General features: G+C 44.9%; 2 protein-coding genes across 2 annotated transcripts; one reads left to right on the top strand and one right to left on the bottom strand.

The window, feature by feature from the left end:
• Positions 1 to 40: 40 nt before the first annotated feature.
• Positions 41 to 9,711, bottom strand: ripk2 (receptor-interacting serine-threonine kinase 2). Its single transcript, XM_076971982.1, has 11 exons — positions 9,062 to 9,711; positions 8,286 to 8,439; positions 7,935 to 8,090; positions 6,440 to 6,597; positions 5,310 to 5,359; positions 4,714 to 4,875; positions 4,255 to 4,340; positions 3,922 to 4,014; positions 3,587 to 3,680; positions 3,230 to 3,436; positions 41 to 3,074 (listed from the first exon to the last, which is right to left on the bottom strand). The coding sequence occupies exons 1-11, from the start codon at positions 9,250 to 9,252 to the stop codon at positions 2,686 to 2,688; spliced, it is 1,740 nt and encodes a 579-aa protein (XP_076828097.1). The 5' UTR covers positions 9,253 to 9,711; the 3' UTR covers positions 41 to 2,685.
• A 186-nt stretch (positions 9,712 to 9,897) lies between these two features.
• LOC143474511 (sorting nexin-16) lies at positions 9,898 to 17,136 on the top strand. The gene is made up of 8 exons (XM_076971983.1): positions 9,898 to 10,468; positions 11,035 to 11,327; positions 11,644 to 11,730; positions 11,891 to 12,039; positions 12,192 to 12,261; positions 12,351 to 12,487; positions 12,900 to 13,040; positions 13,229 to 17,136. The coding sequence occupies exons 2-8, from the start codon at positions 11,037 to 11,039 to the stop codon at positions 13,341 to 13,343; spliced, it is 990 nt and encodes a 329-aa protein (XP_076828098.1). The 5' UTR covers positions 9,898 to 10,468; positions 11,035 to 11,036; the 3' UTR covers positions 13,344 to 17,136.
• The last annotated feature ends 390 nt before the right edge of the window (positions 17,137 to 17,526 follow it).

The following is a 17,526-nucleotide window of genomic DNA, read 5'->3' as shown; positions in this document are numbered from 1 at the left end:
TGATTGTACGATTAAAACATTCATCACGACATCGATCAAATTGAGAATATTTCTACGAGAATGTTTTATTTTCAGAATAATTTCAGTGTTCTTAAAAAACAAACAAACAAAAAAAAAATGCGGCAAGTTTATTGGCACCTGTAAAAAAAACATGTAAAATAAAACTAAAATCTGCATAATTGGAGGGAAATAACCCCACTACACTGCCGGATCTCCACTGATGTGACCATTTCCTGTTTTGTTCGGATACAAATATGAGGTCACACACATGTGAAGTCCCCTTGTTAACATTCCAACTTGGACAAAAGCCAAAGAGATGTCAGGTCAAATTTTGACTGAATATTGGGGACCTGCTGATAAGGGAATGGTTATAAAAATGAGCTGGGAATTATTAAACACAACCAAATGCTTAAATAATTTGTTTTGCTATTTTGCTGCTAGTTGTAGTTTTAGGTCAAAATCTGATAGCCTTTATCAGAAGCGTGAATCTACCAGCAAGAGAATGACCCCAAAATACACATCAAAAACCAGATAGAAATCTCAGCAGGAACATAGAAAATCAGTTTTGCACTCTCCAACTCCAGATTTGAACCCAGTTAAAAACCTGCAGTGTTGATTTGTGGAGTCTTCAAAAAATATTAATAACATAACAGTGTAAACACATTTGGCTCACCAATTAACATATTAATTTTAGATCATTTTCATGATGGAAGACGATAATTCTGGAGTATCAGAAAAATAAATATCCTGGATAGAGACAGAACCAGGCAAATCACAATTCCCCCAAAAAAGCAGTTGTAAAAACAACACAGGAGCTGACTGAAAGGATCCACAATCCATTTTGTCCAGTCTGGTGGATGTTTATCAGGCAGCAGACATTATACTTCAGTCTTGTAATCCATTTGAAGTTCAGGAACCAACTACATCCACACAGCCCCAAGCCTTATGCTTACAAGTAAACAAACAAAAATAACCTGGCTATTGTAAACGAACACATTCTACTCCGTTAAAAAAAACAAAAACTCAAACACAAAGGCTACCAGTGCAACCAAAGATTTAAGTCCAGCTGTCCTTCCTAACTTTTTGGGATGAAATTCTCCTCTGTGATTGGACAATGTATTACACATTGGGCCTTTTCTGGTGCAAGTTAAATCCAGACCTAAGCATTAGACACAGTGTTCTCCATCTCAACAACTCCACAGCTGTCTGGAGGGCACAAGCCACTGTCCACTGTGCCAAATATTCAGACTAGCAGTCAGTGCGTAAACATTGTGCTCACGAGTGTAACAGATCCAGGACAATGATTCCCTTTCATTATTGGGCCACTTCAAATGAAGATAATGGAGCAAGGTGGCGCCTGACATCACCACAGCACTGGGTGTCTTTGAAGGTGTTGTTAAGCCAAAAATATATCCGTACATCCACCTTCCTGTTTTAACAGTGTCCCCGTCACGGAGCAAATTTAAGCCGCGTCAAGCATTCAGAACCAGCAATTTCACTCCAACACTACAGTGAAATCCCATTTCAACCAAAAAAAGCCTGCAGCCAGACCTTCTTGCAAAGCAATGAATATGTTTGAAATTGCTTATTACTTGTTCACAATTCCCCATAAGCAAACTGCTGAATATGTGAAATGACGTTTGAGAGAGGACAGTCTGGACCTGCCACAGTTCCTTCATAACCTCACTACTGAGGACCTGATCAAAGCTTTATACCTCAGAGTAACTGTGGCTTTGCCAGCTTAAGCAAACCTATAATAGGATTTCTCCACCGAATAATTTAAAGCAATGTTAATTACAAAGTCAATATCAGGAGTGCCAGTACCTGCATTTCACTGGAGTATGTTTCAGATGAATTATGGATTATATATATATGCCATGATTGTGCATTGTGAGTAATATGTAGTGAACAAGTGAACACAAGAGTGTTGATGTAGCATTTGAACCTCTAACAAGGCTGAACCAAAGACATCGACCAGAAACAGTGTCCCATTTCAGACATGGCCGTCAACTATACACCATATACAGAACCTGCTATTTACCTACACACAAACCAAAACAAGTCACGTCAGGACAGCAAACTAAATTTGAGAACAACTAAATTACCTTTCTGCTGCATTGTCAAAAAAACCTAACTGACCGTAATCAACCTTACCGAAGTTCACCAGCCAAATAAAAAGGTCTGGTTTGTTGTGAGAGGAAAAAAGACAAGAGGTTTGTGATTCCTACAGTGTATAAAAGCTACATAAGGGACCTGCGTCAATGCACAATAAAGAAAAAAAAAAGGCCGCGAGCTTTGTAGAGGAAGACGGGAGCTGCTGTTTTTTCATCAGGGTGTGGAGACACGTGGCTGGAAACGTCCATAAGACAGCGAGCTTTCACTCAGTCTGCCAGAGTCTTCTGTCCATTTTAACAGTCTCTTGTCCCCGACAACAACAAAAAAACACCAGATAAACTCATCAACATGGTGACCGAACTGGAAGGCCTGATTGCTTAGCAACCCTCTGGGACAAGGGCCGATGTGGAAAAACTCCAACTCCAACCATCTGACAACGCAGGCAACGATGCTTATCCAATCACCAAAGAGCATACAGCAAAACAATTTATCGGGGGAAAAATAGAAAACGAAACAAGCGCACAAAACTCGAGTCGTCTCTCGCGGACATCCTCGGTCTCGGAGGCGGGCTCAGAACACGTTGCGGGTGTTGTTGTAGGAGGTGGAGAAGGGCGGAGCGCTGGCGGAGGAGTACGGTGGGGGCGGGGCCACCGTCGGCGAGGTGAGGTCCGGGTACGGCCGCAGGCCCATCTGCTTGTTCTCCTGTAGCTTGCGCACGACCACGCGGCAGAACTCCTCGCTGTGGCGCTCGCACGTGTCCAGGAGCTTCCGGACCTTGGCCGTGCGGGTCGGCTGGTTGGCCACGAGCTCGTAGTCCTCGCACATGAGGAGCTCTCGGGAGAGCAGCGCGTCCAAGCTCTGGTTGAGACACGCCTCCGTCATCTGCTGCACCACTTCCTCCCGACGACAGCCAATCCAGCGCGCCGCTGGGCCCTGGTTGTCCGACGCCAATGGGAAGTCTGAGGACAAATGAGGGCGGGGCCGCAGAGGTTATGCTCCAAACAAAAGAGCGGAACGCTTCCACTCTCCAGCCTACTCAATTATCAAGCACGATTAGCTACAAAATGAACCAGAAGTGGCTTGTAGGTCTAGTTAGATCAGTCATGTGACATACCTTGTGGGTGTGTCTGCAGTGTGAGTGGATGAAAGTTTAAGGGCAGGTCAGTCTCGGTCTGGGGGAGGTGGGGTTTCAGAGGGATGTTGAAGTCAGAGATGGGCTGCGCTGTCTGATACTCGGGGTTCAGGTTGTTCTGGCTGCCTTGGTCCATCAGGGGCTTTGGGGTGTCCATAGGAAGGGACAGGACCGACGGCAATGGTCCACCTAGAAAATGTTCAGTGCACAGGGAATTACAAAATATCAACCAATAACCTGCATGGCTTTCAAACACAACTAGACAATCCAAATACAAGCTGTAATACTCTTCATCAAAAACTGGACGACAAAATGGTTCATCTTGGGAAAATGGCTTACCTTGAGAGGGACTTGACATGGTAAGGAAGCCCGGCTGGGACATATCTGTATCCTGGGAAGAGCAGGAACCAGATCCAGAGGTGGAGCTGTTGTCCTGTCACATAAACACCACAGTCAAACATCAAATGACAATATAACCTACACCGGCTCACGACCGGAGCAGCAACAGCTGGCAGTGATCAAAGTTTGAAAGTGACACAAACATCTGCAGGAAGAGGGCAAACGTCTCGTTGAGACATTGCCTGGATATTCACAACAGCAGAAGCACGGAGGACTCGATTAAGCGTGTGAATGGAGAAGATGAGGTCTGGTGTAAATGTGGCGTGGACACTAACAGGCCATGGAGTGGGCGGCTCCTTCAGACACTTCACTTCCAGGCTCTTGGCGTCGGTTGGGGTCGGCAGGCCGTGGCCCAGCGGACGCATGAACTGCAGGCAAAGCGGACAGGAACCAAACGGCATTTCCCTATTTAGGAACGGTTGAACTTTTCGAGGTCTCTGAATAAATATCACCACGCTCAGTTTTACTGTGTTCGTAAAGGACTGTTCCCACATTGAGCTTATGTCTCTCCGATTGGACAATATTCAAGTATTCAATAAAAACTTTTTGAGAATCTCACTGTTGAACACGTCTAATAATCCAAAGTTCACCTTTTGAAGCCTGCTCACCTTTGACCTTTTGACCTCCAGGACGGCCTCCAGGACATCGATTTCGTCAAACCTGCGCAGCATGGGCTCCAGCTCCTTCAGGCAGTCTGGTGGGCGGAGTCAGCACACACATGACCAAACAGCTTCAAAACGCCACACAGGATTACAAGCAGCTGCCACACGAAAGCACGGCAGGAAGCAATAAGAGGAACTAAAGGAGCGGAGAGTAGTGTAACGTTAAAATGTGCCACTAAAAAATCAGAGTCCCTCAAACAGGAGGGCCTCAACACAGGAAGGTAAAAATAGACACACTGCTCTGTGGCTATTACGCAACCTGCTACATGTAACAGTTCTGGGAAGGAGGCTGAAAAGTTTAATCGAAAACGAGAGCCAAATTAGATTGCGTTCCCTCAGGGTAGGGAGCCTGGTTGGCAGCCTTAAATGCTCCTTTGGCTGGAGGAGGTGAAGCCGGACTCTCACTGAGGAAGGAGGGACGCTCGTCTGGGTTGGCGGTCCAGCCGCAGGTCATGATGTTGATAAGGGTCTCTCTGCTGGGAATGTCTGCCGGCAGGCTGTCCAATCCCGTGTCGGGCCGTGTCCCGCGCAGGACGCTGAACATGATCTGCATTGGGTTGGTGGCATCTGGCAAGAAGATACAAAAACAATTAAGGCTTTGTGTCCTCAGCCACATGTAAGCCAAAGAGAATGAAGGGGAGTAATCCCTGTGTCATGGCAGGGACGGTCACCCACATCAGGCTATCTACAGAACATTAGGCCCTTCTAACACATTCCAGTCTTCAAAACAAAAAATAAATTGCTGCCTGTATTAAAGTCAACACAAATGAATTATCCAAGTTAATTAATCACCAAAGGTTTTGATTCAACACTGGATCATAATTCGTTAAGACACTGAAATGGAATGGTTAAAAAAAAAAAAAACACTCATGAGAATGAGCGGCCAAAAACGCTTGCGGTATGCTAGCAAACCGGTCTGGTAGCCTGATGCACCCCCCCCCCCCCCCCCCCCCCCCCAACACACACACACACACACACACAAAACTCCCCCTTCTGCTTACCTTCGAAAGGGATCCGTCGAGACAGTACCTCCCACATGATGATAGCATAGCTGAAAGAAGAAGCAGAAGACATGACGAGTGGCACGGCAGCCTGGCCAGGGAATCCCCTCAGAGGAAGAGGAAGGACAGAGCGAGAAAAAAAAAGAACTCTCACTATCGTCCACAAGTTATGACACTCTCGCTCTGGTCTGCGAAGGGCCGGGCCGGACCGCGAGGCAAGCGGAGTGAACGCAGGGGTGAGGTATGGGCTCCTCAGCCAGTATACGAGACACCCCGCAAACCCCCCCACCCCCACATAGAAACAGATGAGGTCATCAGGTCAGCTGGCTACGAATCGCCAGAAAGGCCGCAGTGAGGAAATATGGAGAATCACCGCTATAAAACAACAGCTGACCACAAGCAGCGTCAAAATAAGGAGCGACAGAGCCACGCACTAACAGAAAGGTTTCGGTCTATTAATAATAAATGTTTCAGACTATTACTTAGAAAAAGGAAGACCCCCCCCCCCCCCCCCCCACACACACACACACTTAGAACGATTATTAATCTTAAATACTCAAGCTGATTGAACTTGCCATTACTAGTCAGTGCCTATAAACACAGAAACAAACTGGAACAAGAATAATGTGAAAATACAGCAATTTCAGACTAGAGTGTAATATTTTATCTAGAACATTTCCAACACAGCCATCTTAAATAATTCTTAAAAATAGCAAACTCAGAAACACATTAGAAAATCTATCCCTCAGGATTTACTTCTCTCAGCGAGCGCTTACACACAGCCAGTGGGAACTTTATGACCCTACTGGATTTATAAACAGCTAATCAGTAAACCACCTGTAAGATAAAGACTCTTAGATTTCCCTCTGTTTGACAAAAGGAGGCGGGACTCTCTCCTGAACACACATAGCGGATCCTGTTTGATTTACTGATGGTATTCAACAGCTTATCTGAAACTTTCCCTGCAAGTCCTTCCAAGACTCATTTACATCGGCATGATGTTTAAAATAAATAACAATAACATAAGATAAAATAAATTCATCGATTTGCTACTTGGAAATGTTTCATCAATATTTAATGAGAAGTTCCACTAGAACACGGAGCAGGTTCTGCCCAGCCGTGTATCGTACCTGTACATGTCCTGCTTGACGTCAGCCCGTCGGGTCCGGTGGGGTTCGTATTCTTCGGGCGGCATGTATATGACGGTCCCGCCCATCTCGGCAGGCTTAGAACCCGACCCTTTGCTAATGGAAATCTGGCGCCATTTGGACAGGCCAAAGTCAGCTATCTGTTAACGAAGGAGCAAAAGGGTCAAGGGTCAGGAGCTCCATGACAACCAGCGGGATTCCATACGGAAAAAGGTCAAGTGAGACGTTTTGGCTGGACGTCGTCTATCAGAGAACACGATTTGAATTGCAGCCCACATCTAAGTATATATATGTATAGCCTTTGTAATTTAAAATGTGTACTGAACACAATGCTTCTGGAATTTCCTCAAATTGTGTCAACTGAATGTGTCAGCGACACCTGGGGGAAGGTACTTAACATCGGTATATCCCCCGGGACTGGGGGTGTCGCGTGGGCAAAACACAATTTATAAACACAAGTTCTAGAACTGGTGTGAATTTTGCTGGAATAACAGGTTTTTTTTTTATTACAGTTAAATCAGTGCAGCGTGGTATGACTTCAACCTTGATAGAAACATTATTGTACCACTGATGTGGGACAGATACAGGTCACACACATGTACCAATATTCTATACTACTGGGATCGATTAGGTCTTATTTTAGCAATATTCTGCACTGTGACATGCCCAAGACCTGTTCGGTTCTGATTTTTGGGGAACACAGCAGACAGTCTGGTAGGAGATAACAGATGGTAGGAGTGGATATATACCTGCTGCAGGTGTGTCTAGCAGCCAACAAGAAGACAACTGCACAAAAATGCCCCAGTGGCAATTGGTTCATGACATTTATGACATAGAAATCCTCAAATTTGCTTTGACATTGGCAAAAAATATGTTTTTTTTTTAAGATCTGGAGGAAATGGCTAAATCATACTATTACTCAGCTGTGACAATAAATGTGGTATAACGGTCATTAATAGCACGGCTGATTCATCAGCAATGTTTTATCTCTCTTATTTATTTCATACTACTTTATTTTGGATTAAATTTGTAGACTGACAACTGGCACTTATGATCTTGATGATTATGGTGTTTATGAAAAGAGGAAAAATCTATAAAAAATAGGTACTAAAATCATCAATGTAAAAATCGCCTTCTGCTTTTTCGCATGGAGATCAAGCAGGTTAACAGGAGGCAGGCTCGTCCTGTCTAACGACTGAAACATTTAGCCTGCTGGAGAACAGAACTAGCACAGAGGTGTGGAAAAGAACACGGCCGTTTCTGGGAATGGTTACTCATGGATGTGGACAGTAGGAGTCATGGCTATCAGTAAGGTCCCACACTCCAACCGTGTAGTGTAGGAGTAAATCAATAACTGAAACACCGATCAACAAACTTTTGCTAAAGCTGAGGTAAGCTGCGATCTTTTCAACAGTTCAATGCTGACGGGTAAAAGATAACAGTGTGGTCCAGGTTGACCACTACGGAGCTCACGAACCTTCACGTGGTACTCCCCGTCCAGAAGGATGTTCTGTGTCTTCAGATCATGGTGAAGCAGCGGTGGGCTCATGTTGTGAAGGAAGTTGACCCCTAGTGCGATTTCATACAGAACACGTAACCTCAGGGGCCAGGCCACCACGGGGTACATGCTTTTCTGCCTCACACACACACACACACACACACACACACACACACACACAGGAGGTGGGGAGACAGGATGAGCAGAGCGTGAATCTCTGATAACACACAGAGAGAATGTTACAGAATGTACCATTATCATTTAGACCAAGATTAAAAAAGGAGCTACAATGGTGGATGCTGGCCGAGGGCCAGTGTCCAGAAGTCTTACCTCATGAAGCAGCTCGTCCAGGGAGCCGTTGGTCATGAACTCTGTGATTATGCAGAAGAACTCCGGCTCATTACACACCCCAAAGATCTGGATGATGTGGTTGAACCTGGCTTTGTGTAACACCTCAGCCTCTTTAAGTAAACAATTGCGTTCCCTGTGAGGAAGTTTTAAAGGGTCAAATAATTAATTCCACCACAACCACCAACACCACCACCACCAGACCAGACTGAAAAGAGCTTTAAAACAAAACCTTGTCTCATCTCATGTCTGTTAGTAGTGACAAGACTACTTGTCATAAAATTTGTACCGAACGTCGGTTCAGATTTTTGTTTCATTTCTGGTGGTGCTTTGTATACAATACAATAAATACAAATTAATAGAAAACTATAAACCCCCAACAATGTATATCTTGATAACTAATAATACAATCAAAATATAAACACTGAACAAGCAGGGTCTTCCTGGCTGAGTGTACACCACCCAAATACATCATTGCTGCCATATTCGGTTTACATTATGACCTGTAGGTTGTTGAGAATATTTTATTAACTTTTTTTCTGGCGGAGGCAGCTGGTATAGTGGAGATCTAAGCCAAGTGAACCGTGCTAGCTGCCTATGAAACTGCAGACCGGGCGAAGAAAGGTAAGCAGCCGGTAATGCATTAATGCGCACACCCGCAATGAACCAGTCAATGGTCAATAAACACGTCGATGCAGTCGCCAAAACAAACTTTAACGTCAAAATGTCAAAAGCAGCACACAAGTTCTCGACCTTACCTTTCACCAACAGGCGAATCCAGTTTCAAACACTTAATGGCGACGGTGGTGCGCCAGTCGCTGTGCTGAGCTCGGAACACGGTGCCGAACCCACCTTTGCTGATATAGTGCAAGTCCGTTAGTTTTCGGTAGGGGATCACCGGTAACGTGCTGGTCAGGCTGCCGATGTTAACGCAGCCCGTCTGCTCCATGGTGGATGTGCGCGCTCACCGCGGGCCCGTGCGCCGCTTCTCCGCAGCGAAAATGGAACCGAGAGCTCGCGCTACCGACAAGCCGCACGCGACACGGGTGGAGCGAACGAACCGACGCATCAGGACACCGACATGACGGACTGGAGCGCGTGATCCCCGCGGACCGAAACAGGCGCTCGGGAGCTCAGACGCGGACGACGATGCGCGTGCGAAACTTTAAAATGTCCGAGCGACTCTGCCGCGACTGTCGGGTGGATCTGCGTTTCGCTTCTAACTCCGTCACACACACTCACACAAACACACACACTCACTCACACACACACTCAACAAACGTTACCGTAAAAACGCCAGTGTCTGTAGATACCACCTAACGTTAATTATGCACGCGCTTCCTAATAAAATGCGTGTCCAGTACGAGATTCGCCCAGGACGAGGTCTCGCGCTCACGGCCGTGATTCTACTCCGCCCAGGCGCGCGCGTGCGTGCGAGCCGACGTTCGGAGCGCGAGGTTCGGAGCGCTCCGACCGAGGTTACTTCCGGGTGTGATGAGGGGGCGTGTCCACAGTTTGACAAATTCAGAGTTTGCGGTGTAATCCGGTGATGTCCGTTTGGACCGAGATCCCTGGAGGTGTCGGGGACTGACGGCTTAGTTTGTCCCCAGGATGGGCTCTAATGGGCTCTAATTGCCTTACCTACTCAATAAACGCTTGCTCTCCATTTTCCAGGATACATTAGGGCTCCTGTATCTACTGTTCCAGCACTTACGACCCCACTATCCTAATTCCACATCATTATGCCGCTTGGACCTATTTGTTTTTCCCATAAAGTAACAGACTTCTTGGAATTTCCCAGAAAACTGTCCCTTCCAATTATTATTGCTTCACCTAAGCCCTGTATTAATAACGAAACCTCACCACGTGTTTTTGGTCTGTTGCTATTTTCCCCCTAACTTGGTGAACTGGTAATGGTAATGGGAGGGGAACGCAAGCGGGTGGGCTCTACACGCCCAGATCCGGTCCGGTTGGCTCCCGTTTTTAATTCATCACGCAGGGGGGCAGTGTTCCATCCCTAGACAAAAACACTCCCGAGATTGCGCGTTTGTGGACGCTCAAACAATCAGCTGATCGTGTAGCTAGATCTTAAATTCAGCGTTTATTTCCCCACCATTTCGTTCATATAACATTGCTGATCCGTCTTGACAATTAACCTGCATTAGGTAAGTATCATACTAAATTACATTCTGTAGGACAGTAGTGTTAGTTATGGTGGGTCTTATAAATTACTCGAGAAAGATAATAATGTCTGAAGCGCAGAAGGATTTTGCATGTCGTATTGTGGATGTAAATCGCTTGGCCTATTTCTGAGACCTTCTCTTCTAACGTCTCCAACTCTGCATCGTCTCTTCATAATTAACGTTGAACGTATCGGGAGGTTGTGCGGTATTCAAATGCAAATATTACGTATGGTATTCGTATAACTCTGCTATTCAGCTACGTACGTTATGTATGTAACGGCGTTTTTCAACGCATTGTAATGATTAAACCTCGCTTGGCCCACGCCTCCCCCTTATCTTAAAGCCCTCCAAAGATTAGTCATGCAGTAAAAACGGAGCCATTGTTTTTGGTCCAGCTCCGCCAGCACATTCCACATATCCACGACGTTGCGCGTTGGTGACTCCATATGCGCAGTGCGCAGTGCGTTCTTCTAGCGCGTGACAAAATGCCCAAATGTCTGTCACTGCAACATCTCTATAACTTTTGTTTTCATCCCTGAAATTTGCAGTTATGGCTGCCTCGTTTGTCCCTTTCCCTTTCTTGCGGAGCACGTACGGGAGTGCCCGACATGGGCACAGGAGAGCGTCCTCGCTTGGCAATCTGTCGGGCAGCCTTGATGCGCTGCCCCGAAACAGCTGGATGAGGAGAGGGCCTTGTGTGCCTTACCAGCACCAGAGCACGGATGCTCTGAGAATGCTAACCGGCGAGGAGGACGGAGCCGACGGCGCCGACTGGCAGGGCGCAGCGCCCACACCCACGCTGCTTGGATACGAAGTGATGGAGGAAAGGGCAAAGTTTACGGTAAGCTTCGGGTGGTGGTGGGTGTCATCGCGTCAGGTGAATGCCTTACCGAGTCTGTAAAATCAGCTGGTATTACAGTAAAAGCTGTAGTACGGTTTAATGGAGGAGGGACGTTTGAGTAACTCTTATTCTGGAAATAATGGTCAAATAGACATCGGCACATGATAGACGTGGAAGCTTAAACCCCTTTTTGAAGTTCTAGGAAAATATTGCTTAGGAAAATGTTACGTAATCATCATTTTGATACCACCTCCATACACATACAGTACATTCCACATTACTAAGGAAGTGCTTCATCTTTGCCTATCTGTTGCAGGTGTACAAGATCCTGGTACAGAGAGCCCCGGATGAGAGCTGGGTTATTTTTAGACGATACACTGACTTCTGCAGACTCAATGACAAGGTTTGGAGGACACACCTGCGGTCAGGTGATGGCGGGGTGATCTAGGCACAGTCAAGAGTCTCACAGCGCTCACATATCGTTGATGTGCGCTTGTGTGTGCGTGCGTTTGTGTATGGGCGTGTGTGCGGGTGTGTGTGCATGTGTGCGTGACCCGCATCAGCTCAGAGAGTCGTTTCCCAAATTCAGGCTCGATCTGCCGCCCAAGCGTTGGTTCAAAGACAACTATGACATGGACTTCCTGGAGGCCAGACGGCTGGGGCTACAGTCCTTCCTGCGTAACCTGGTCACCCATAAGGACATCATCAACAGGTACAGGGCCACACACACACACACACACACACACACACACACACACACACACACACACACACACAAACATATACACATATTACATGATTTGTCATGGTTGTTGTCAAGAACAATACTACACTACACACAGCATTTCTGCCTTCTGTTCCCAGTGATGTAGTAAGGGGATTCTTGTGCTTAGATGACCCACCAGGGCCTTTTGATAGTCTGGAAGAGAGCAGGGTAAGAAATATCTTCTGTTCTGACAAATTGCATTTGGCTCTTGCGACCGAGCGGTTACCCTCAGGGACGGTGACTCTGACCTGTTGCAGGCCTACTGTGAGACGCTGGAGGAGACCAACCATCGCCTGCAGAGGGAGCTGTTGGACAAGCAGAGAGAAATCGAGTCTCTGAGGAGAGTCTTGGAGGACCGTGAGATTCAAATAAGCAAGCTGGAGCAAACAAAGAAGTAATGTTTCCACATGACATGTGGTTTGGTGGGTTAGTGGGGAAGCGGAGAGACGAAGGTGGCCATTGTGTTGCTGCTGCAGTCACAATATTCAAATGTTCATTGTTCTCAAGGCAATGAGGAATATTGTTAATGGGGTTAAATCAGGAAGACTTATGAAAGGACGTTGGTTAATTCTCTGGGCATACATAGACCTAACCATTCAAATTTCAATGGGCAGACATTAGGGCTCAGTTCTAGAACTCATGTATTTCTTATCCATCAAAGACCAGAAATACTATTTAGCTCCTTATATGGAATTTACTGATCCTGATTGACCTGCATACACACTTGGTTCAGTTGTAGGGTTTACAGGCGGTTTGGGGACTGTGAGTCATTCTTCTGAGTGGCCGTACCATTTCCCCATGCTCAGTGGCGTAGCTGGCGACCAGAGTGACCAAGACGGCCTCCGGCTGGTGTGTGGCGAGAGCTGCGTCAGAGTGACGACGGACGCCGACTCGGAGCCGATGTTTAAAGCGAAGAGCGCAGACTACGTGAGGAACCCAGGAAACAGGTGCCTCTATCTACTTTCAACATGGTTAACAAGAAGTGCGCTAACAAGAAGTACCAGCTTCAGCTTCAGAGGTCCAGAAATCCCAGATGGTTAGACAGGTTAAGGAAGAAGACTTCATGGGCCTTTAAAGAACTTGTTCTTGACCCTATATCACAGAAATAACACCGTATGCATTTTTTGCTTCACAGGTTTGAGGTCCTTTTGCCAAAGAGAAGCTACAGAGCTTGCTGGAGTGGTCCATCTCCAGAAGAGCACGAGTGTGTCCGGTTCCACACATCAGCAATTCTTGAAGACCAGGTTTAGAACATGCGCCTGCATTCTGTGGGAGGCTTCGTCTTCGTGGAATACTTTTAGAGGCAGAGATCATATCTGAAACCTCTGAGAAAACATTATGAACTAGTATAATTATTCATTATAAAGAGAGTAGTTTTGACTTATTACTCATACAAATCATACAGAATGCAGCTTTAAAAGTGAATTCAGTGCCTTCTTATCCCATAATCCTCATAAGTCCAGTTGCACTTTGTAGTGTATATTTAAGTGTGCTTTGATGTACAAATGTACAAACTCATGTCACTAGATTTATCGCTGAAAAACTCAAACGATCATTTGTAATGAAGAATCGAAGATTTGCCAACTCGTTTTTATTTATTTATTGCTTGATTGAATGAATTCAATTGAATGAGGAAATATTATGGTGTGTGTGTCTGTTACATGTATCTAATGTGGATATAATATAGCCCATATTGTGCACCTGTGCGCCTAACAATTTTATTTTTTATTGTGTTTCAGTCTGGACTAATATTCAACTTATTGACATTTCACAAGGTTTGTGATCCTGAGTAAAAATTTTGTCCTGTTTCTAGGTAGTAACTTTTTCTAAAAATACCCAAAGCGTATTTCTTTGCTTGGTGCGAACATGATCTCTGTGGTGTCACAGGCCATGCATGTGTGGTGTGAATGCTACATTAATACGGGGGTTTATTGCTGGCAGTGTGCCGTCGCAGGTTGCAGAGAGTGGTGTGAAACGGCCTTGACTCCATCGTATGCACTTGTATTAAGCAGCTGTGTTCCATTACAAATTGGTCACCCTGTGATATCTGACGTTAATTTCTGTATCAACATACAGGGCAGTGAGACTAGCATCTTCCTCTTCTCACGTGACATTCTCACGTGACCTTCACCACTGCGCCGGCAAGGGCACTTTGTACCGTAGGATTGGTAATACTGGTAATAAGTACAGTATAACTGGGCTAGGACCTGCATAGTCGGATTTCACCTACATTCATTACACAGAGCTGATCGACCTTTAACGTGTAGCTTTGTTTGGATCCTGTAGCAACACCTTGTCAACGTCCCACGCTTGAGCCCTTAATCTAATCCAGCTCTTCATTTAAAGGAAGTAAAGGCCTTAGTGAGTGTCATGACATGGATTAGTAGCATACTAACCTGCAGGTAGGAGATGCTAACACGAAGGTCGTATGAGGTCAGCGTGGCCTCCTCCATGAATCTGTGTGTGGATGTTTGTGTGGTCTACGACGGAACCTGTGTGTGGATGTTTGTGTGGTCTACGACGGAACCTGGACCAGGTAGTCCTGTCTGAGTCACGTCTTCAGACCTACAGCTCAGTATTGTGTCTCAGTGTATTTCCATAGGAATGTATTCTGTGGGAAATTCTAACATTCCAGTCTGGATTTCGTCCCTTACACAGCACTGAGACTGCTCTTCTCAGTGTTTTGAATAACCTGCTCCTGTCCTCTGACTCTGGGCGTGCATCTGTCATTCTTCTCCTTGATTTAACTGCTGCTTTTGATACAGTTAATCACAAAATACTCCTCTCACGTCTCTCCAGTTTTGGTCTGTCCGGCACTGTGCTCTCTTGGTTCTCATCCTACCTTACTAACAGATGTCAGTTTGTCAGTATAGGAAAGCACAAATCCATTTCTGTCCCAGTCACCCAGGGAGTACCACAGGGTTCTGTTCTTGGTCCCCTACTATTCATTACATACAGTACTTACTTCCTCTTGGTAACATTATTCACTCCTTCAACATCAACTATCACTTTTACGCGGATGACACACAGCTGTATCTGGATCTCCACCCTTCTGACTCTTTCCCTCCTACCACACTGCTGTCCTGCATTCAGGAGATAACTCACTGGATAACTTCCTCAAACTAAATCCTACTAAAACTGAGTTCATGATCATCGGCACCAAGTCAGCCATCTCTGCCCTCTCCAACTGTAGTCTATCTGTTGATAACATCCAGGTTGCCCAGTCTTCTGTTGTGCGTAACCTAGGCGTTTCATTCGACTCCTCTCTCACTTTCATCCCACACATAAACTCTATCCGTAAATCTGCTTTTTTCCATCTCCGCAAAATTGCCAGGCTCCGCCCCATACTTTCACTAAAAGATGCCGAAACCCTGGTACATGCATTTATCACTTCCAGACTAGATTACTGTAACTCCCTGCTTTATGGTCTACCTGCTAAATCACTTCGCCCCCTACAACAGATACAAAATTCTGCAGCCAGAGTTCTAATGACCACAAAGAAATCTGCACACATCACTCCTATCCTCCATCAGTTACACTGGCTTCCTATCTCTGAACGCATTCACTATAAAATCCTACTCCTAACATTCAAATCTCTGCATGGTCTTGCACCCTCCTATCTCTCCAACCTTCTCCACCTTCATACCTCATCACGTCAGCTCAGGTCCTCTAACCTAGGTTTGCTCTCTGTCCCACGACACAGACTCTCTACTATGGGTGGCAGATCATTCAGTGTTGCTGCCCCCACCCTCTGGAATTCGTTACCTCCCTCTATTCGCTCCTCTGACTCTCTCTCTACTTTCAAAACTCAACTCAAGACTTTCCTCTTTTCTCAATATTTCCGCTCTTTCTAAGCCCTGTATTTTTCCCCTTTCATTTGTGTACAGCGACCTTGGGTTTGAGAAAGGCGCTATATAAAATAAACATATTATTATTATTATTATTGTGTGTGTGTAGTGTATATGTACATATGTGTTCTCAAGAAAGAAATAAAAAGACAATTTACCTTATTTTTATTGAAGGAACATAAACCAGAAGGAACAAATGAACAGTGATGGCTTAGTTACCTTGAAAAAGTAATCAGATTACTGATTACTGATTACTCCTTTTAAAAGTAACTTAGTTACGTTACTGATTACTTGATTTTAAAAGTAACTACGTTAGATTGCTAAGTTACTTTAGTAGTTACATTCAGCAGCAAAATAAATTTTTCCAATACTCACTTTATTGGAAGAGCATTTTTAACAGTAATAATGTATTGAAGCAGGTCAATTGCCCCCCCAGTGTCACTTAAAGGGCTAAGACTCCTTGAGTCCTTACCATTACAATTTCAAGCATTTTAAAGTAGGCTACGTTATTCAAAATTCCAGCACTTTTCAAACGTGGAATACAATGCAACATTAAAATTCTTCAGGTAAATGTTCCTTCCCCTGTTTTTGAGGGGTGTTTCTTTATACTACCACATATCGTTACGGGAGGACACTGCAAAGAATGACTTGTAAAACGTGCTCGCGCTCTCACAGGGTCGCGCGCAGCGTGCGGAGTCGAGCGCTACGGTCAGACGCAAAAGTAGAACTGAGCCAAGAAGAAAGCAAATATATATATTTTTACTAGGGAAAATAAAAATAGTAACACACAGTTACTTGGATAAGTAACTTTAATCTGATTACTGGACTGGAAATAGTAGCGCGTTATATTACTCGTTACCGAAAAAAGTGGTAAGATTATAGTACCGCGTTACTGACATCACTGCAAATGAAGAAACAATGGTTTCGATGATTGGTAATGAATAAATGACGAGGCTGAAGTTGGTTACTTATTCGCAGTTTGAGATTCGTTTGGTTACTTATTCGCAGCTCCGTATTCGGCAGCTGAAGTTGGTTACTTATTCAAAAAGTGTTCACGATGCGTGTTTGCTGCGCACTTTGTTTAAAAGCGATAGATTAAACGTTACATTAAACGAGCGTAGGAGCAGACATTTAAGAGGTTATTGTTTCCCATACTGATTTTGTGAATGTAAAAAATAAAAATATAATGAAAGCATTTCATTTGTAAAATGGTTTCTATTTCAAGTCGTTTCAATTGTATGCAGTTTGTTCATGATGATTGAATTCGTCAGCATTTCTAACGTAAGGAAACATATTCTTAGATTTGAAAACTAAAAACACAGAAATGCTGTTCTAGAACACAAATAATCGGAAGAAAAAATACCAGCACACAACATGGCATATTGAGCAGTGGGCAGATAGGTGAACACATTTAAAGGGGAAGTTTCAGAGGCTTATTTAAAGCCTTATTGATGGTGGGCCAGAGAAATAACAAATGCATCATGAAGACAGGTCACTCCCTAAAAGAGGAACCTGATTTTAGCCTGATCCAACAACATTTTATACCTCAAATCTAACTGGAAACACGGCATATTGAGTAGTTAAG

This window comes from Brachyhypopomus gauderio, chromosome 14 (assembly GCF_052324685.1).
Source record: "Brachyhypopomus gauderio isolate BG-103 chromosome 14, BGAUD_0.2, whole genome shotgun sequence".
NCBI lineage: Eukaryota > Metazoa > Chordata > Actinopteri > Gymnotiformes > Hypopomidae > Brachyhypopomus > Brachyhypopomus gauderio.
Note: the sequence above shows the minus strand (reverse complement) of the source record. Positions and strands in the feature narration are given on the sequence as shown.

Coding starts and splice junctions, on each gene's coding strand:
- ripk2 (XM_076971982.1), bottom strand. CDS start 9,252: ATGGAGCAGACGGGCTGCGTTAACATCGGCAGCCTGACCAGCACGTTA. Junction 8,440..9,061: donor GATTCGCCTGTTGGTGAAAG/GTAAGGTCGAGA, acceptor ACTTCCTCACAG/GGAACGCAATTGTTTACTTA. Junction 5,360..6,439: donor GTCAAGCAGGACATGTACAG/GTACGATACACG, acceptor TTCTTCTTTCAG/CTATGCTATCATCATGTGGG.
- LOC143474511 (XM_076971983.1), top strand. CDS start 11,037: ATGGCTGCCTCGTTTGTCCCTTTCCCTTTCTTGCGGAGCACGTACGGG. Junction 12,040..12,191: donor CATAAGGACATCATCAACAG/GTACAGGGCCAC, acceptor TTCTGTTCCCAG/TGATGTAGTAAGGGGATTCT. Junction 12,262..12,350: donor ATAGTCTGGAAGAGAGCAGG/GTAAGAAATATC, acceptor GACCTGTTGCAG/GCCTACTGTGAGACGCTGGA.